The sequence below is a fragment of the Gallinula chloropus genome, assembly GCF_964237585.1.
Source record: "Gallinula chloropus genome assembly, chromosome: 4".
In the NCBI taxonomy this organism is placed as follows: Eukaryota; Metazoa; Chordata; class Aves; order Gruiformes; family Rallidae; genus Gallinula; species Gallinula chloropus.
This window is the reverse complement of record NC_140088.1, coordinates 29,865,341-29,886,895: the sequence shown is the minus strand read 5'-3', so window position 1 is coordinate 29,886,895 and position 21,555 is coordinate 29,865,341. Positions and strand designations below refer to the sequence as shown.

The following is a 21,555-nucleotide window of genomic DNA, read 5'->3' as shown; positions in this document are numbered from 1 at the left end:
AAGTGCTAAACATAACTAAAACATCCCTAGCTAAAATTGTTAGTAGTTTAAGCTTTTCCACTTGCAAGATGATAAGAAAGGAGCTAAGGAGCACATTTAGTAACAGTGACTTAATGCACTTTTTTATTGCATAGATTGAGATAAAGTGGACTCGTGTTGCCCAAAGTATTCTATGGGCAATTAATATTGTGGGCTGTTTTCCTGTCATTAAGGCCTGGATAATTGTGAGACATCCAAGAGGGCAGGATAAGACAACACACCAATAATTAAAGGCTCAAGGGAGACCCACGTAATTATAGGCCTATCTGTGATGTGAATAATGGGACTGCTAGCACAGGACCACGGAGGGTGGCTGCTGCTGCTGGTCAGTATAGCCTTATGGACTAGAGCTTTTGGTGATTTTATTAAGATGATGGTATCTGGTAAATTGTTAATCTGTGCTTATTATTTACTGTCAGATGTAGTGCAGTATCAGCAAATGAATAATATAGATATAATAGGGCATTGTATGCAAGTTGAGGACTGTTCACTGTCAGGTCTCGGAGTATAACTGTAAACAGGTGATTCATTGCTGAGTCCAGTTTATATAGTTCATCTCTGATCCCGTGCTGCCTCTCATGAGGGGTCATCTGGAATAAAACCTAAAACTGATATTGATGCAGATGACCCAGTATGGGGAATGTTAAATAATGAAAAGGTTTCGTTAATAGCATGTGACCAGAGTGGTTTGATAAACTGTGTGCAAATTCCCATGCTGCCTTCATATGACTAAATACAAAGCTAAACATTTAGGAGCAAATAATATAGGCCATTTTTGTAGACTACATCAACTTGATTATTGGTAGTATTGACACTGTAAAGAACACTGGCTCAGTGGGTAGTCAGTTGACCATAAGCCTCCCTTGACACCATATGGTCAGAAGGGCTAACACAGCTGTTGGATGTATAGTGAAGTTATTGGAAGTTTGGTATTGGCAGTTCAGGGAAGGTATTTTGATTCGAGGGGATTCTGAAGACATGTATGTTACTGAAATCTTTTGAGACAAGGAAAACTCATAATGATGTCTTCGTCAGTCTCTGAAAATTCTTGCAAAACCAGCATTATGATGATGAGCTGTAGTCAATGAGCAAAGTTGTAATAAAGTGAAATAGCTGGAAGCTGAAGATAGGTAAATGCAGTCCAGAGAAGCAGTGCATGTGTCTTTTCTTGTGTGGTCTGTGCAGCTCTTGAAAGTAAATAGCTGTGCAGCTTTGCAAAAAGTATTTGATGCAGATGAGAATTAAGAAACTCTATGGCCCGTGCTTTTCATAAAGTCTGATGTTGATCACTTTGTAAATCTGAATTCAAGGTTCATGTTGCAGAAGGTACAAACTCTATACCCCTAAAATAAGCCAAGTTGGACACATTTCTGGCAAAACACAATTTGCATTTCCTATGAAATGCTGAACAGCCAGTGTTTTGTGGAAGCTTTTATTGTGTATGGTAGAGTATTGAAGCTAGCTTCTGGTTGGGTTTTTTTTTGCCAAATAACGTAGACCTATTTTGGAAAGCTTTGTGAATGAGAATCTACCTCTTAGATTTGAGGTCATAACAGAACAAGGAATAAATTAAGAAGAAATATTTTGTTACCTTGCTCCTTTGAGATACTCGATTACTTTAGAGAATCCAATTATTGGAAAATAGTGTACTTTATTCAAAAGACTAAACAAAGTAATTGGATTTTGTGTGGCTGATATAGACATATTACTATAATTTCTAACTTAACTTGTCTGAAGAAACACTGTCAATTAAAGTCTGTGTGAAAAATGTGGTTTGAGGGGAGGGAAAAATGCTTTTGGAGACAAGGATTTTAATGGTGTAACCCGAGCAGAACTGCTTCGTTAAAAGGTTTCAGTTCTTCAGTGTTTGTTGTCTTGCACTTTCAAAATATGCCCTGTTACTGTAAGGAAAATAAAATACTTCAGGTCTGGGAAGTGTAGTGGTGAAATAACAACTTTACTCCCTTGTTGAGATTTATTATAATATTTAAGACAGATGCATAGTTTGTCACTTCTTGTTCCTTTGGAGTGTTTAATCTCCAGCCTTAACATTCTTAAAATACCTTAGATTACTTTCTAGACTCATAAAAAACAAAAGCTAGGACTGTGAGCCATCCCATGTGTAAGGCTTATGGGACAGAGCTCTCTTCACTGAGCCATTTGTTTGAGGCAAAGGATGTGTGGAAAAACAGTTGTAAGGGGGTGCATGTGTTAAACAGTTACACAGGTTAGCATTCTATCTTTCTAATTTGGTGAGTGTTTGATTATTTTTTTTAAACCTCTGTCAAGTTGTTGCATTGTATTCTCTCCTTTTTCTCACTTGTTCTGAGATGGGAAATGCAATGGAAATCTCAGAAGGAATGTAATGCAAATTCAGAAAATAAAGACCAAAAATATAATAGAAATGATCTCTGGTCTAAATCTAGAAGTTCTGACAGGATGAAATGAGGTGTTAAATCTGACTGTGAGTAATAATAGTGTTCTTTGTCCAAGCTATTAGATGCTTGTTATTTAAGTACTCAATAAGATGGGAAAAGATTTTCAGGAACCATATGTTGACTAAATGGTGGTGGCTAAGGTTCAAGTAAATGGTCTCTGAAGTCATATTTTCATTACTAGATATTTCTGTTCTGTATTTTCTACCTAGTTTTTCATTGCCTACTGGCTTCCCATCTCTGTAGTGCGGTATTTTGTTGCTGTTGTTAGATGACTTTAATTATGATTCTGTTGTACTAAGTGCTTTCTCTGGAATTGTGGTGAAAAGTCTGTGACTTAAATTTGCCTCTTCCTTAATCCTATTCTGGATTTAACTTTCTAAATTTGTTTCTGATTTAGCCACATTTGATAGTTCCTTGTTTGTTCATTCCATTCAAATGGTACTAGATACAAAGTCCTGCATTGCCCATGCATTAATGAACAAAATGTGACTGCACTGTGCTGCTGCTGTCCTGACTCTTGAAACTCTTGAATCTTTGAAAATCTTTAGCTTCTTTGAAATATTTTCCATAGATGACAAGTTGTTGTGGAGATGCAGAATGCTGAGAAATTTTTTTCCTAATATTATTTTTGCATGCTGGGTGGATGTATTCATGGATTGTGAATGGAAGTGACACTTGCCTCAGTGTTTTGTTAGTGTGTGAAGCATCCCCAGAATGGTCCTTTTCTTATCTCTGGAATGATGTCAGAATGTATAATCTCTTTTCCATTGCAAGGATGAGTTTTATTTCTTTTCTCATAAATTGTGTTTCTGCAGTTGAACGTGGGGCAGGCCTGTGCAATGTACAACATGAAGAGCTGAGCCTGCTTTAACTATGGGCTCAGGTCACAGTCTATGAATTACTGTGCATTATCTGGTTTAAGTTATCTGCAAACATACCTGCTCTTAATCGCAACATGGTGTTGACAGATGAGGATCTATGTTTTATTGGCACTGAGATGTAAAGCCCTCAGACAAAACTGAGATGGGCTGGGAAGAGATGTTCTTGGAATCTAGGGAAGGGGCTGCGCTCAGTGATGACTTTCAAAAACATCAGCCTACCAATGTTTTGTAAGGTATCTGAGATACCATGAGTTGTCTCAGTGGGGTGACAACAAAAGAAAACTGTTTTGTGGGGTGGTTTTTCTTCCTTTTTGAAAACCTTCATTTCTGAAACAGCAGCAGTGAACACTGCAGAGATGGAAAACTTAACTGACTTTCTACCCAAAAGCACACACTAAATCCTCTTCAACTTGGCCGGCACATATATGACCTTTTCTAAATATAATCAGGTAGTATTTGCAGTAGACTTTGGTGTCATGCAGAACTCTATCAGACCCTGACTTCTAATTAAGATGCAAAGCACTTTAGAGGTGAAGCTACTATGTTCAGAACTATTATGCCCTAGACTTTTTTTTGGACAACTCTTCTGCATAGCTGTCTGCTCCTTTCTGCTTTGAGAGTAGAAACAGTAATGGTTAGATACAGGTTCAGTACGTGTTTGGACCCCGTTCTTTTGAATTTGAATTTCTAAAGCTGGTTTGTTGGGTTTTTTTAATAGATGGAGGTACTTTCCAGTTCCAAAGAGAAGACTGTGCCACTGAGTTTCCTAAGCTTTTATTTTTACCTGACATACGTTTTGAAAACAGAGTAGGAATTGGTACCTAAATAAAGGCAGCTTGAGGGAAGTTGTAAGGTCAAAATGTATACCCACCTTACAGTTAATTCCTTGCTACTTGAAAGAATCCCTTAGGCAAATGAACACTCATGGGGTTTCTTTGTCATTTCCTTCCCAAAATGGAGTGAATTACTAAGAAATATATTACTCAGAGCTGAGAAGGCCCACTGAAAACCAAAATTATGTGAATATTTTAGAATTTTGGAGGAGGAAAGTGTTTGCAGAGTTGCTGTGCTGAGCTGAGGGTAGATCCTGTAGGCATTCCTCAATTTAGGCAGAGAATTCTTTTCCAGGGCTTCCTTACTGGAGGTTGAGCCCCAAGTTAAGCATGACTGCTGGACATGTGGTTCTACAAGGTTTTGTTGGATGCATGTCCTGGCCTGAGGGGTAGTTTTGTGGGCGTCAGGAGCTGATACATTGATGACATCGTAAAGAGGAACAAACCAAGCTAATTCTGCTGTGGAATGAAGACCTTGTGTAGGGAGCCAGTGCTGAAAGAACCCTGGTTGCACCTGCACTTTCTTTGCTGCTGGGAAATTTTTCTTTTGCAGGCAAAAAAAAGAATGCCTGAGAGAGAAGGCTTTTGCAGTAAGATTTCTATACAGCTTATTATAGCCATGTCTTCCGTGGCTTATTTTGAGGGAAGAAAAGACTTATGAGACTGTGATGCTTATTCTACCTGTGTGCCATGAGGAGGGTGATTGTGTGAATCCTCACAAGACCCTAAAACCAGGAGAGAATTGACTAGGTCAGGTAACAAACTTCCATTTCAAAAGAGCTGACTCTTCAGTCTGGAACGCCAATGCCCTTGTGCCTATCTAGTCTCTTGTTTGTCCTACTGTCTTCCTCTTTTGCTGAACAATCTCTCTTATTCCTTCAGCTTTCATCATATTTTAATTTCTACTCTACTGCATCTGACATCTTGATTTTTATTTATTGTAAGACTTGCTTTTAAACTATTCCTCCAGTGTATTGTGGCTTCTTAAAACAGCCTACAGACATTCTAAAAAGAATCTTTTAAAGAAAGCTGTAGCATAATGGTTACCTATCCTGTCCCCCCACACACACCCCAAAAAAAGCCTTTAGGAAATTCTATCGTCACGCGTGTATTAATTTGCTTTGTTGCTTTTTGCACTCGGTGGGATTGACTTGCCAAGCATTCAATGACTTACTGATGTGAAGATGCACTACAGCGACGTGGTGAACTGATTTCTGATCAGTAAACATACTGATTAGTATAATTATATGCTAATATTTAAATTGTCACAAAGCATGGTACATTTTTCCTGGCTTAGCCTTGCTGGAAAAAAGGATGTTTGTAGTTGAAAAATGGAGGCTGTGCTGTCCTGTTCTCAAAAGACTGTCACTGTACCTGCTTATGAGCTCAATAAAAGGTGAATTAATTTTAAATATTAATCCGGGGAGACTCTATAGGAACAAATTAACCATCTCCTGAAACTTGCGTGGATTTGTCTGTCTTGAACGATCATGAACCCGAATGAGAGATGTGACAAGAGAAAGTTAGCAATAACCTTTTCAGATGTGGGGTGTGTGTGTGTGTGTGTGTGTGTGTGTGTGTGTGCTGAAACCCGACAAGCTGGCAGGACTAGAAATAGCTTCGCAGATGGTACTTGGCACGATACCGAGCAGCTCTCCTCTCGCACGCTCCCCACCCTGCCTGTCAGTCGCGGTACCCAATGGCTGCTGAGGGATGGGGAAACGGCAAGTATGAATTCAGCTCACAGGAGGCTGCGAGGTCAGACGTCAGGATTGCACTACGCATGGCTGAGTCAGTGACTGTGAGAAATGGAATTGAATTAATATCTGGAGGGGTTTGTGTCTTTGAACACTTAATGGACTGTATAGCTACAATCTCTTATCCTTGAGGGGAAGATGATGGAGGAAAAAGTAAGGCTCGCTGATGGTGCAGTGAACTACTGAAGAAATGATGGAAATATCAAATATGCTGAACTTAACAAGTAATGCCAAAGGATGCTGATCTGGCTTTCAAAGCTGCCTTCTTGGAAGGAACAGAATTCCTTTGTGCTCTGATTTCAAAATTATTTCCATGCTTTTGTGTTTCCTCCCTGATAGATACAAGAGGAAGGTGCGTATCGTTAACAGGAATAATCTGTGGGCATTATTGAGGAGAAGAATGAGGAAAAGTACTGTCCTTTGTGTGCACTGGTCAATTGAAATGTCTGCTGACAAAGAACAGACTTCAGGGGGAGGAAGAGGGGCATAAGCATTGTCATTGTGTAAGTCCTAGCAGTATCAGCAGAACAGATTTCTTTCCTAAAGCCTTGTGACATTATAAATGTAACTCTGTGTATAGATAAAGCTCTATAGCCCTATTCTACAAGAGTTGATTATGTGAATCATCCTAGGAGAGGATCTAAGTCTGTATTTTAAGAAGAGTTAGTTAATGGAAGATAAGGGGAGAAAAAAGGGTAAAATTCTTGGTTAATATTCTGCTGCCGTATCCTTTTAATTTAGATAAGGTTTTTGGGCGGGTTTGGGGGTAATAAGTATATTGGTTTAGCACCATAATTCTGTGTAGACAAAAGACTGTTTTATAAAACAAGTATGTTTATTGGCAGTATTCAGTAGGATGCACATGAAGTTTTTCTATTGGAATACATGATAATTGTTTTGGCAGTAGAATTAATTCAGTTTAATAATTTATTTTAATCATTAGTAATATATTCAGCGCAATATGTTGTTTTGTATAAAGACAAACTGAAGCTCTCCTTCTACAGATGACTCTAAAGCATCATTAAATTGAAGAGCATTTACATTTTTTAAAAGCAGCTCTTCCCTCACTGCAAAATTAGGAAGAATACCAGTATGACAAATGTGCCATTTTTCCTCCTCTCCATCACATTAGATTCACTTAAGTAAAGCCTTGAGTGTGTGTTGGGGTTTTTTGTGAGGCAGCTGCTTTTAAAGAAAATGCCTCTCCCCTTTACAAAGGCAGAGCTTCCTTGATCCCTGACTGAGGGGGAAAATGCATTCTATTGCTGACCTCAAGTTCTTCAATGGGTTTAGTGCTAGTGTCTCAGTGTTCCTTTGGAGACAGGTAAAACTGTGTATTGAATTTGTGATGGTTGTCTACATAAACATTGCGTGTTTCTTTTGGGTTTTTTCTTTTGTTTTGGCTTTGTGGTGTTGGTTGGGGGTTTTCTGTTGGTTCCCCTCCCTCCCCCCGCTGCCGCCTTTCCACACACACCCCCCAAAGTAATTGTTAAAGCAAGACTCTGTTAGCTTTTCTTTATAAACTTTTGGGGTTCTATATGATCTATGTGTGTAGGGTTCTTTCCAGCTTTAGTGAATAAGGTAATGAGACTGTGGGCTTTGTTTTAAGTTAAATGTAATATGCTATTAAACATGCAGGAGAAAATTTTGCTTGTAGGCTGGTGGGGTGTCTCAGTCATTGCCTGTGATTTCACCAGCATAGCTGGTGGTCATGGGCTGGGAATTAATAGAAAGTTGGCACTGCAGATATTTGGTTTCAGAGTGATATAGAGATCTGAAACTACAATGAGTTTCTTGGAGGCCTGAATGTACCGCACTGTGCAGAGCACTATTGACAGTAGTAGGCTAAAATTACAGATGAATATAGTGTGGCAGCCAGGTGCCACGTGAGACCAGTGGCTTCCTGGCAGTTGTAATTATCAGTGGTTTGCTGCTGTTTGAGAAGTGCCCATGTTTTATCTGGTCTCAGTAAAGCTTGTGTGGACCACGGTGCTTCCCAGCAGTTTGTCTGTTCTTGCAAATGGGGCAGCCCTGCTTCTGTCGGTCACTCTTCCAGTGGTGTAGGTGCATCGCTGCAGCGACACAACTGTGAACTCCTGGTCAATGAGAGTCTGGCCTGTCTGCATCACTGGGGACAGGTTTGTAGTTAGTTCTGTCTTCTGCAAACATCTTGAATAAAAAGAGCCACCAAGTCTTAGTTAACAACTTAAGAAATCAGTATTTTAAACCTATGGAGAGAGAGTGGGAATGTTTTGATCTTAACAAGCTTTTCATTGCTGGTATGAAGTGAAAGGGTTTTGTATTTTCCTGTGGAAACAACATCCTGTACCCAATGGCTTTGGGAGGTAAAAATTAGGTTAAGTCCTCCTATCAAATATTTAAAAAGTCAAAATTATTTGGTAGGGCTGTTTTTTTTTTTTTTTTTTGAACACTTGCAACTTCCTCGAAAGTCTCTCTATAGGAAAATAAAAGTCACAGGCTGTCTGTCATAGGTACTGGCCACAGATGTAGCTTCTGTTTCAGGCTGATAGGGCAGTTCAGTGACACAGTTCTAGTCAAATGTTGCTGGGTAAAACCAGTTTCTTCTTTATTTTCTCTTTGTTTGAATTTTAGCTTATTTTAGTTGTATTGTTTGTAGTAGAGCAAAGTTCTATTTCAGTAGTAGTATTTACCTGGGTACACATGCTATTGAACTAATGTAACTTCAGATTTTGTCAGGTATATATGTATCAGATCAAAAAAAACCTATTTTTTTGTGTGTACTGTGACTCAACAATGATGGAATTTAAGATTGACATTTTAAATGGCTGTTACTAAGATGAGTGAAGATTGATGATTCACATGGTGGTGTCTTAAGCCAAACTGCTTGAATTCTCAGAGATCTTGCAATTTTGGCTTGCATCTTGCATCTTGTGATTAGTAGATAATGTGCCAGTCTCACAGTTAGCATTAATCTGTACATTAAAGGGAGAAGAGTACCACATCGAAGCAGAGCAACCGAATGGTGTGGCCAGCTGCAATTTGAACAGCTCTTTGAGGTTATTTACGAATCTATCTGTTTCAGAAACAATTGATATTTAAGGATCCTGCCTCCTCCAGCTGGCAGCCTCTGCCTCTTTCCTAGTGCTGAATTGATGGTTTGTGTGTCCCTGTTCCGAAGGGATGGACATAGCTGGCAGCAGGAGGCAGGTTAATCTGCCTGAGCTGCCTGTCTCCCTCAGGCTTCTGGCTGTATGTAGCAAGGCAGAAGTAGCCCCAGTTCCAACACTGAGAAGGTATAGCTGAACCAGTCATGCCCAGCCTGTTTGGTCCTTCATTCAGATGTGACTAAAGAGGAAGCTTGATGGCAGCTGAATCAGTGTGGCTTCCTGTAGCACCTGTTTTTCTCAACGTCTGTAAAGAGATTATTAACTAGGGTTCACCTTCCTTCAGTGTGAGCTCTCAATCACAGTTTAGAGGGTAATGTGGCTTTAGATGGTTTTCTGGATTAAGAATCACACTTTAATTGCCTTCTCAATTAAAGGGTATTTCATGTCTGCTCGGCCAAAATGCATGATAAGCCTGCACATCCTCTCAGTGCTTGTTTCGTTCTCTAGTGTTTCCCTTATTTAAAGCAACTGGAGCACTTTAGCTATTGAGAGAGTGAGTCATACATTTTGATACTATAAAATGTGGCACCTGCCAAACTCCAGTTTCTTACAGCATGGTTAGAAATATTAGCAGGGTTAGGATCAAAGTGCTGCTTTAACAAAGGCCTGATCACGTGGGGCTTTATTAGGATTTGTGAGATATTTTGTTGCTGGACTGCTATGCCTGTGTTTGAGTAGTACACCCTCACTCACCCATGCCCTTTGTGGGATAGTTAGGATGTGATATACAAATATAAACATGCAGATGCAATAAGAGATTTTTACTGTCTTTTAAAGCCTGACCATTTCTTGGGAAGTTTTGCATAGTAGTAATGAGTATTGTTTAGACAGAGGTCAGACTTTGTTTCAAGCTAGATTTTAAATACAGGCTATAATCCAGATTTCTGATAGTAGGTATAAAATATGTCTACAAATTAAGATGGTTATGGAAGAAAAGTTGCAAAGGTTTTCTTAAATTGTTGATGTTCTTGAAAGGGAGATTTGCAGATCTCACTTTTGCAAAAGTTTACACATCTCACTTTTATAATACAGAATTTACCTTCCTCTAACAGAAGTACAAGGAAAGAAGACACATTAGCCATGATGAAATGCTGTATATCTTAATACACTCAGAATTGCATATGTATCTTAAATTCAGAATTGCAAGAAAAATCTGTTTCCTTTTAATGAAAGTGGTTGGATCTTCTTTGTTTTTGGACTGTGAATCTGAGTGTTTCCAGCCATAAGCAAGGCTTGCAGTTCTTTTACCTTATTCAATAGACCTTTGGCTGACTTCACCTCCTAAAGATGTGTGCCTTGTGCATACTTGCAGCTTGGCAGGAAACAGTATTGCAGTAGATTCTCTCTGCACCAAACTTCTGCTTTATCGGTTAGGAGATCCCTCCCTCATTGAGATGGGGTGGGAGAAGCTTGTGTTCCTTAGCTGAGCAGTGTATTTCTTACTCTTTGCATTGTACAGATGCTCATTTTGTGCCAGTGTAAGCTGCAGAAGATCTATCACAGCCTTTTTGTTCTGATTTCAGCTTCTCTTCTTGTCGGTCACTGAAACCTGAGGCTGAAACATGCTAGATGTTCACTTTTGGATAGTTTTGATTAGTTTTTCTTTTTTTCGGTTATTACTTCTAAGCAATCTAAAAAGAGGACATTCTGCTCAACTTGGTTGTACAGTTCATGCTTTTTAAAATTTGTTGTTCTTATCTAGGTCATTATGCTCACCTATGGCTGTTCTTGAATCCTACAGCATTCCTAGCAGTCGTATTTAAGGTCTCTTGATAAAACTTGTGGGATTTGTAGGCTATGAGCAAGTGGGGCATTGAGGCTTCTGTGGGAAATTATGACCCTTCTTTGTCTGTTGAACCTTGTAGCTGTGCAGACGTTTGTCTTGGTTACTCAGTACCTGAGGCTTTTGGAAAAGTTTTTCAGTTAAACCCATAAATAAGAGTGTTGTCATGCCCACGCTTGTAAGGCAAACAGCCAAGGAACTGATTTAGGAGTTTCAGTGAGGTGCAAGGACACAGATATCTGTGCTGTCCTGATAAAAGAAATTCTGTTTTAAAGAGTACACAACAAACGGCTTAAGTATTTTTAGTAAAATTTAACAGAAGTTGATAGTTAGTTGAGACTTAAGTTTTAGATTTCTGAGAATGATGGATCTTGAAGCTGATGTGTTGGTAGATTTAATAATTAATTGCAAAATGTAACCAGTATTCTAAATTAAGGAACATAGCAACTTAGTCTAAAAAAAAAATCTTAAACTGTTGCATTAGATTTTGGTAGGTAAGAACAAATGTCCTGCTCATTACTGATAGTGCTGTACATCTTGGCTTTAATAATATAGTTCGTGTTTGCTGCCTGGGCTGTGGTGGATTACCATTGTTCCTTCAAAGAGTAACTGAAATTTCAAAACATAATGGGTGGAAGTAAACCTTTGGCTGGTGTGTCTTGATGTATCAACTAGTTTAAGGCTGACCACCTTTGCAAGGGGCAAATCACCAAAAAAGTGAGGTCAGTATTAAATAAGAGCCCGTGTTCTGAGAAGGGTTTTCTAAAACAGGTTTAATTGGAAAAAATGTCCCTTTTAATTTTGTTGTTTGATTGGGACATATAATTTAACAATAAGAATCAAAGTAAAATGTTCAGTTGTATTTGACTTCCCTGACCTGGGTGGGATTTCTGTGATCGTGGGCTCACAGGCAGGTTCAACTGATCAGACTGTTTTCTGTAGATGCCACAGGACCAAAGAGGTAATTCTTGCTGTCTACTCAGTGTTCCAAATCCTTGTTCATGCCTGTAAATATAAACATGAGTAGGACAAAAGAATGGATGCGGATAATATTAGTCTTCAAAACACATAATGGAGTGTGAATGCCTTTAAAACTTAAATGTATGATGTTTCTGAAACTTTTTAATACTGAACACTTCTCTTGTTTCTGTTTCCAGCACCTCATCTCGTATTGCTAACTACACAAAAATGAGCCTCCATGGTGCAAGTGGTGGACACGAGAGATCAAGGGACAGGCGCAGATCAAGTGACAGATCTCGTGACTCATCCCATGAAAGGGCAGAATCTCAGCTAACTCCATGCATCAGGAATGTTACTTCACCAACAAGACAGTATCATTCTGGTGTGTTCAGATCTGTAGCGTTTCAGGACTGAAACTCTTAATTACTATTTTGTTAAAAGAACACAATAAAATGTATTATTTGCTGATGTTGCAACATACAGATTTCTTAGACGTGCCCTGGGCTGGGAGGAACCTTCTTCAGCCTGCACTGTGTTTTCCTACATGATGCTCTCATCTAGTTCAAATCACAAGAACAGTTTAATTTCTTGAAGTTGATAATTAACTAAATGCTTCCCCTTTACTGGTTAGGGTTGAGGTATTTAGAACTATAGGAAGCATTTATTTCTTTCTTTTTTTTAGTGACATAACTTGCACTGCAGCACTAAATGCCAGCTGTGATACATAGCTTCTGTATTCTGTTGAGTCTCTTTCAGTATTAGAACACTAAATTTTTCTTACAAAAGCTATGGAAAGGTGAGGTGGCTTTCATGTCTACGTGGTAGAGACTTCAGGATCTCATACATGGACAGGTTTTTTGGAAGGTTTTTTTAACTAGAATAGATATAATTGGAGGAGTTTGTTCTTAACTTAGCAAGTTGCCATGTTTTGTGCCTGGAAATACGTAAACTGCATAGAGCTCGTGTAAATGTAATTTAATTCCCTGTTTCTTCTCCTTCTGCCTCATCCCCGCTTAAGATCGAGAAAAGGATCACAGCTCCTCTCGACCAAGCAGCCCTCGTCCTCAGAAGACTTCCCCCAACGGCTCTGTTGTGAGCATGGGGAACAGCAGCAGGAACAGCAGCCAGTCGAGCTCGGATGGGAGCTGCAAGGCCGGGGGTGAAATGGTGTTTGTGTATGAAAACGGAAAAGAGGGCGCCCGGAACCTGCGGACTTCTGAACGAGTAACACTTATAGTGGATAACACCAGATTTGTTGTAGACCCTTCCATCTTTACTGCACAGCCTAATACAATGTTGGGAAGGTTTGTATTCTTTCTTTTCTCCTTAACCTCTAAGTAGAAGAGAGCCACAAATGCTTTGTAGATACTAAAGCTATTTAAATAGCTGTTGAATTCATCAGTTTGCAAAGGTCTTGGAAGCAAAAATCCGATGTGTGTTCTCCTCTGTAGTATTTGGTAGAGACAGCAACAGATGTCTGTTACTCAGAGACAAAAGAGCTCATAAGTAAATTAACATTTCATGGTGTACTTACTTCCTTCCATCTTGCTGGGCATCGCTTCTCTATTCGGTCTGCCTTGTTCCATCTCTTGTTTTTTAAAGCTAGTTGCTTCGTAAAACAAAGCAGTGAGTGTAGGTGGCCTCTTTCAAAATAGCAAGCAGGAGAACGTTGGAGAAATTTATTTAGCTTAATGCACCTGCCCTGACAGCACTCAGGCTCAGCATATTTGTCTTCTGAAAAGCTATTTGGCCACAGGAATGTCAGGTAGCCAGTATAACAGATCAGAGCGTTACAGCAGAGACCTAATACCCAAAATAGTCAATAGTTGAAGTTCACAATATGGCCTTAATATTTTCTGTAGGAGCTATAATAAATAACATGTTTAGCAGGTTTGCTTAGTGGGAAAAAAATATCTATACTTCACTTGCTCAAATACTGGCTGGTTTTGCATTATCCAAATAGAAAGCACTGTTTACAGGCTTGCAGCAAGAAAGAAGTGAAGACTCATGTCTCTCTCACTTTGGCTTTTTCATTAAATTGTGGCTTTTTCTAAGCCCAGAAGGATATAATCATACTTGTAATACGTGTAAAGCTATTTGCCAAGGTGCAGGTAATAAGTAGATTAAATAATTTCTGCTTTGTTTAAATGACCACTGTGTGGGATAAACAGCACCTTTGCCCTACTGTGTGAAAAGTCAGGGAAGAGTTACAGAGAAAGCAAAAAGGCTTCTCTGGGCAAACTGTAAGGGGAAATAAATAGAAGTAACAATTAATACAATTAAGTAGTTGATGTAAGACATTTGTATATGTATAATACATGCAAATATCCAAACTAACAAACTGGGAGCGTATCAGTGTGAAGATGTGTGGTCAAATAGCTTTTCTGTGCCCAGCCTCAGAGTAATTGGTGCTGGCTAATGCACTAGATTTATGTGTGCCTTTTGAGTTACTCTGCCTTTGGGATTGGTTCAAGGAACAAGCTTATTTTAGCTTCTGCTAATTCAAAAGTAGGTTAATAAAGATACAGAAATACTGCTCTAAAAGGCAAGTTATTTATAAACCCATTTCCCCCCAGTGTCAGTTCACAGGACGCTAAACAGGAACAGCTTAGCTAGTATGTTCTGGGAGGTAAAAGTGACTGTAATAAGAATGTACTATTTACTTTAAGCCTGTATCCTGTTAGACTACCTTTTGCCTAAGTAGTATTTCTTGTCTGGAAGAGTGGTCAGAAAACACATCAGACCATTAAGCGAAAAAAAGTTCCTTTGTTGCCCATTGTATATGGGTAGGGAACTCTTGTTTCTTGAGTTGTGTGTAGGGATGCAAAGCTTTGCCATCAGCATGTGTGTGTGTAGGGTAGATGGCAGTACTTTCTGCAAGCATAGGATGTAATTCTGTATTAGAGGTGTGGTTTTAAAAGCAGATTACTCTTTGGGGCTTGTAGTTTTCTCCATAGTCTTAACTTTCTTTGTGTAGTAGTGGGGAGAATTATGCTACCCAGGTACCTTCTATCAGAATGTTGTTTTATCTTGTGAATTTACTAATCTTTTAAATGAAATTGAGGTGAGTTGCATGTACTTGAACAGGAAGTTCTGTTCCTACCTCAGATGTCTTTAAATAATGAGAATTCTCCAGCAAACCCTATTCCTCTGCCATATTACCCCACCAATGCCAAAGACATCTTGTTTCAGGTTCCCCCACCTTTGGCACTGACAGGCAATGGCCTGGTGTAACTTTACTTTTGATCAAAGGATGTTGGCAAGTTAAGATTGAAGAGTAAACCCAGACTTTCCTGAGTTACACTACCCTGCTTTCTGTTTTCTAGTAGTCTTGCTGAACATAAACCAAACTGAGCAGTCTACATGCGTACAAGATAGAAGAGACTGGTTTTTTTCCCTGCCACCTCAGTACAATTCTTGACATTTTACTTTGCAAATTAAAAAAAAGACAAACAAACCAAATGTAAGGAATTCTAACCAAATGATTTGTATTCTTGAGCAGGATGTTTGGATCAGGCAGGGAGCATAACTTTACACGACCTAATGAAAAAGGAGAGTATGAAGTTGCTGAAGGAATTGGTTCCACAGTGTTCCGTGCTATTCTGGTGAGTTTTCAGGGGCAAGTACTGTTAGGACAAGCCCTCTGAGTATTAAAAGGCATAATTTTTTGACATAGCCTTACTTAACATATCCAGATTTTGTGGGTGGAATAAATGCTGTTTCTCCGTATTGTTCTCCAATGGGGAGAAAAATGCTTGTTATGAAAACACCCCTGAGGTTGCATGTGACAGCCTGGGAGGGAGAAGGAATCAAAAATCTACTGCCTGACAGAAATTTGTTCAGATACATTCATCCTTTCTTGTGCTGAACTTAGATGAAACAAAGCACTGGGAGTTCCTGTAGGTAACAGGAGAAAAGTGAACTTCAGTCTGAGAAGAAAATTGTCTTTTACATCTTTCGTATCTAAACAGAGTTGCCATACTGCTTTGTCAGCTGAATCTGAATAGCAAAAGCTGAGTGATAAAACATTATACACAGCCCAAAACAATCAGTTTTAATAGTTGTTACTTAAATAACAGTTTTAAGAGCTCTCTGCTCTGAAAGCTTAGAAAATTTGTACACTTGGTGAATTTGAGGACAATAAAATTCATGAAGTTTTACATATGTTGCCCTTTAGCGGGGTTGCTTGTGGAGAAAGCATTGTAAGTGAAATGATGAAATGTTTCTGTCACTACATGTTGAAGTTTTTTGTTTGTTGCATTGCTGTAGGATTACTACAAGACTGGAGTGATACGCTGTCCCGATGGGATATCTATTCCTGAACTGAGAGAAGCATGTGACTATCTCTGTATCTCTTTTGAATATAGTACTATTAAATGCAGAGATCTGAGTAAGTATGGGATTTATTAAAATAACTTGAATTATACAGACTAACAGATGCAATCTATAGGGGCTGGGGTAATTTCAAACAGTGTCCTTTATTGAAGTAAGGAACATGGCTGATGCTACACCAGCAAAATCTATCCTTTTTCATCTCTTCTATAACGGAGCCCCAAAGATAATAGAGGTATATAACTTTTGGGGAAAAAAATCTGATATTCAGGTGTTTTTCTGCTGTAGTCAGCTCTGTGGAGTACTTAAAATCTATTGATGTGTTTGCAGCACAGATACAGTAACATTAAGTGATGTGTTTCTGGCAGGGGATGGGGAGGTTTATTCAACACTGCCCTTGAGAGAATGAAGCTGTGTTGATAGCAAAAGTAGCACGGCTTTGCTGGTGGTGTAGGGTGCATTGTGGTTCCCAGTTCCTCCCCGAGCACACCCACAGTTCTGGCCTGTGTCTTTGCTTGCTGTGATCTCATGGTGTTTGTGCAGTGCAGGGACAAGCCATGGTGTTCCAGCTGTGAAATGTGTGGGGCACCACTGCCTTCACCTGCAGTGCTGTGACCGCAGGGTGTCACCTGCTGAGTCACACTCTCGGTGCACGTTGTCCTTAGGAGAAGGATTTAGCAGCTCATGCTGTTGAAGGTTTTGAGAGGCTTTGTTTTTAAGCTGCTGCTAATGAAAAGTGGGTTGTGTGCTCTAGTCTTTCAGCAGCTGGCATAAGTAATGTTTCTTTTAGGAGTCTTACACACAATCACTAAGTGTTTATCAGTAGTAAAACATGAAGGAGGGCTCCTCAAAGACACCCCTCTGTCAGCCTGATATTGTCCCAAGATCTGCAGGACAGTCCTGTTAGTTTGACCTTCTGGTGTGGCTTCTGGTCAACATTTGAAAAAGTTCTAATCTTAGAACTAGCAGGCTAAGTGTCTCCACAGCCATCTGCAGTAAATACAACAAAATAAACAGAACTGCTGTGGTTCTTACTCCTGCCTTTGTCTTTTTACCAAGCTTGCTAATGTGCTTGTGCTTAAAATTCTGTTCCAGGTGCTCTGATGCATGAATTGTCAAATGACGGTGCCCGCAAACAGTTTGAGTTTTACCTAGAAGAAATGATCCTCCCACTGATGGTGGCCAGTGCCCAGAGTGGTGAGAGGGAGTGCCACATAGTTGTGCTGACAGATGACGATGTTGTTGACTGGGATGAAGAGTATCCTCCACAAATGGGAGAGGAATATTCACAAAGTATGCTTATTTTCATTGTTTTAGAGGTAGCAATAAACCTGCTGATTTGAGGGGGTTTGCTAAGCACCGTTAGCAAAGTCTTTACAACATCTCCAGTGCCTCGGAAAAGAAACCCAATGACTTCATTTTGGTAGTTCTGAGTAATATTTTGCTTTACAAAAGCATATGTTGCATCTTCTGTTCAAATCTAATTGAAAAGAGAAGCCAATGTTTATTATCAACTTATTGTCAGTCAGTGAGGTAGAAGGAGATAATATTTCAGAAAGAGTTTGATGAGAAAAGTGGATTAGGAATTGTATTTACTGTGGGAGAACAACTAGGGAGGGTTTTTTTTGTGGGGAGAAAGTGTCCATTAGTATTTTGGAAGTGTAACAGCTGGTGTACAGATGAGCTGAAGTACCCGTGAATGGTGTGCCCTTCCCGGCATCAGTAGCTGAAAGTGTTGCTTCAGTGTGGAAATGTACAATTCAGGCTTTGGGGTGTGGGGGGTGTAGGAGCTTAAGATACTCTTTGTGCTCCAGTAGTAGAAAATCTTCATAGGAGCCTTTTCAAAGTGCTACAGTTTGGGGTTTGTTTTTTTTTTTTTCTTTTGTTATTTTTTGTTTAAAAAGAAACAAAAATCCTAAAACACCACTGAAAGAAACCCCTTACAGGTTTGGAGGATGCACACCTGAAGCCCTTCCTAAAGAAGGGGGGGTTGATGTGAACCTAGTTCAAGTGTTGTACTAAAGTAGTAATGCAATTGGCTCTGGTTTCTAGGACCTTTATGTCTCAAAGATGTCAATTAAAAATACCTCCTACCCTAAATAATTAGTGAGGCACACATTTGCCTTTAAATTAATACTTTTCATTAAGAGTTAATTTGGAACTCTCCAGCCGTATGGGGTCAAGGGCCCCAGTCCCTTGTTTTAAGGTGCTGTTATCAAAATTTCAAAGGTATCCCTCCTTTTTTCTGGTTCAGAGGTGTGTGTTTTCTGAAACTGGTTTGCCAAAATACCTGCAGGAATTCCACAAAAAGGGAGAAAAAAATCTTGCAATGTCATCTTTGGGGGAGTGGGGTACATCGTGGTTTGTTCTATGGAGTTCCTAAATCCAACAAAAAAACCCCAGAGTGTATAAACCAGACTGAACTGATAGGGACAGAGATGAGCAGCTGACCCATTTCACAGTCCCTTTAGCCATTTGCCTCCAATTCTTGGCTTGGCTATTTGGAGCAGTTCTTGAGTCTCTCCCACTATTCTGAAACAGAAATATTAAAGCAAAACAGTGAAAAATGTAAGTCTGTGTGGTTTAGGACTGGAAGTTTGATCCTTGAATAGTTTTTCCTCATTAAAATATCTTTTTAGTTATTTACAGCACAAAGTTGTATCGATTCTTCAAGTACATTGAAAATCGAGATGTGGCCAAGTCAGTTCTGAAGGAAAGGGGGCTCAAGAAGATCCGCCTGGGCATTGAAGGTAAGAGCAGCTTTGCTGACACTGCTGGAGGGGGGGGTGTCTGCTGGCCCTGCTCTGTGTCATGATCATCTCTGCGGTTGAAGAAAAGGGGATCAGAATAGTCTTCCCTTTGAGGGTAGATGATAAAGTGGCCTGAGGGAGAGGGGTACCCAATAAACAGCTGGGCCAGAGTAACTCAGGTGGTTTCTACTTAGGACTTGTATCTTACACTGTTTGCCCTCCAGTTTTCATGCAAATTATTCTCCGTGTTTTATTTGCAATAACTGCTTTGTCAAGGTCAGGTCTTGGTCTGGTGTCCTTTTCAGAGCTTGAAATGAACCATTTGGTCTTAAGTGGCAGGTAAATATTTTCTTTCAGGAAATATCAAATCATTAAATGGAGCCTTGACACACACAGAAAGATTGATCTGAAATATCTTGTAAATTAGGGGGCTGGTCTGTAAAGGCTCAGCTCTGGCTTTGCAAAAGACATTAAGTAGCCTTAGATTTTCATAATGAATGTAGCAACTGAGTTTCTTTGTGTTTCTGTTGACCCAAGTATTTAAAGCTCCAGCCTTTGTAACTTGCAGGACTTGTCATTCACCCTCCAAGCTGTCATAGCGAGGTTTGGGACCTGCCAACCAACAGGGCTTGTGTTCTCTTAAACCAGTAGGTGTGTTTGGCTGGACAAGGTGTGAGCCTTCAGCCTGACACGTCATTCAGCTAAACAAGTCCTGGGTTAGTGTTTAACTCAGGCTAGTTCCCTGCATTTCTCCTGCCTTTCCCTGTTTAGACAAAGAACAGCTGTTTGACTGAACTTCACTGCTGATGTCTAGTAACCACCATTAACTTCCTAGTAATGAAAGCTGTCACTTACACAGAGAGGAGACTTGAACACTGCGTAACCAGACTTGATAGCTGGTCTAACTGGATGTATTTTGATCATTTGGGGTGCTGGGAGGGATGCACGTGGATCCACTTGGGAATCTAAACCACAGATCCTGCTTCCTGCTCTCCAGGTCATCGTGTTTTAGATGAGCCAACTGCTTTTGGCTCAAGGCAGGAGTGCCTGGCCTTGCCTGCAGTGTTTGGCAGAGTTGTCTGGTGGCCAATACATTCCCTACCTGTGGTGCTGCAGCCTCTTCCCTTACCACAGGTTTGGCAGTGGAACGGCTGGCGGTGCTCTCTCCCTGCACTGATAACATTAAAAACCCCATGATGGTGTCTGCTTCCACGCAGGATGGTGGCAGGGACAAGGGCTGCTCTTCCAGACACGGCCTTTTTCTAGAAAAAGCCCTGACCGAACCAGCACGGGGACATTAACGTCCGGTGTTCTCTGCCCCTTAGGTTACCCCACCTACAAAGAGAAGGTGAAAAAGCGACCGGGTGGGAGGCCAGAGGTGATCTACAACTATGTCCAGAGACCGTTCATCCGGATGTCGTGGGAGAAGGAGGAAGGGAAGAGCCGGCATGTCGACTTCCAGTGTGTAAAAAGCAAATCTATTACAAATTTAGCAGCGGCAGCAGCAGATATACCCCAGGACCAGCTCGTGGTAATGCATCCTACCCCCCAAGTAGATGAGCTGGATATTCTGCCCATTCATCCTCCACCTAATAACAGTGAGATGGATCCTGAGGGACAGAACCCACCACTCTGATCTAGACTCTTACTAAAATAAAAGCATGCTACTTTAAAGTGACTCTGTACTCGACTCATACTACACTGCAAGTCCAGTTTTCTCCATTGTGTAACTGTTTAGGATATTGCAGTATGGACCTTTGCAGAGACCACGGGGAGCAGCCGCTTGTTTTGGAAAGAGTACAGATCAAACGTCCTGGGGTCACGGTTACATACGTGTATGTGTTTACCAGTAGGCTTGTGACATTGGTGATTTGTATGCTGGACTGTCCTCACTCTTAAGCCCATCGAAACCAATGGGAGGCTGGTGGCTAGTGTACGTCAGTGTTGTTACGCAGGGGTTAGAACGTGGAATTGGGATTGATAGTAGCACTTTACAAATGGTTGAGAAATGGAATTTGAAGCCATTTTTTATAAATGTATTGCACAATACTAACAAAGTGCTTCTATCAAAAGTATTAACTGTAAATAGTTTTGCTCTGGATAGATTGACCCTTTAAAGTTATTGTATATGGTTGAGCACAAAACTACTTACTCTTGGGTCTTTGGATTGAGGACACGATTCAATGACCCATGTAACATCTTGTTAAAGTTCTTTAGTGAATTTTTTCACTTGTTTGCAGCGTGAGCCATGTTCAAAAGTTGTGAACAAGGGAGAGGGGCTTGATCTTAAATTTTGCCTTACCTTAATCTGTTCACAAGTATTTATTTAATGCATTTTTCATAAGTGTCATGAAATAGGCAAATGGTTCATTCTTCATTAATGATTGTAAACAAGTTTTTTCATGCAAATAAAGTTTCCATTATTTTAATGGTTCTGAATTATTTGTGACTTTGGACGGTAGCTGCTTTTCTTTCCTCAGGGCCGGATAGTTAATAAGTGACAAGTGTTTCTTTACCAGATTTCTATGTCAGATGATCTTAACCTGCTGCATGGCAGCATCTTTCCTCCCTCGTGCCCCAAGGCTAAAGAAATGATAAATTGGCAACTGCTTCTAGCATGCACCTTCAGCAGG

At 40.0% G+C, this 21,555-nt stretch overlaps 1 protein-coding gene across 1 annotated transcript in view; it reads left to right on the top strand.

Annotated features, from left to right (window-relative positions):
• Nucleotides 1-21,337, top strand: part of BTBD10 (BTB domain containing 10) — a 29,252-nt gene extending 7,915 nt beyond the window's left edge. Inside the window, exons 5-11 of the mRNA XM_084263518.1 lie at nt 12,038-12,222; nt 12,859-13,144; nt 15,343-15,445; nt 16,110-16,230; nt 17,268-17,465; nt 18,812-18,922; nt 20,248-21,337. Of these exons, the coding sequence (XP_084119644.1) occupies nt 12,038-12,222; nt 12,859-13,144; nt 15,343-15,445; nt 16,110-16,230; nt 17,268-17,465; nt 18,812-18,922; nt 20,248-20,558 (1,315 nt within the window). The 3' untranslated portion in view covers nt 20,559-21,337. The remainder of the gene's footprint in view (nt 1-12,037; nt 12,223-12,858; nt 13,145-15,342; nt 15,446-16,109; nt 16,231-17,267; nt 17,466-18,811; nt 18,923-20,247) is intronic.
• Nucleotides 21,338-21,555: the final 218 nt, after the last annotated feature.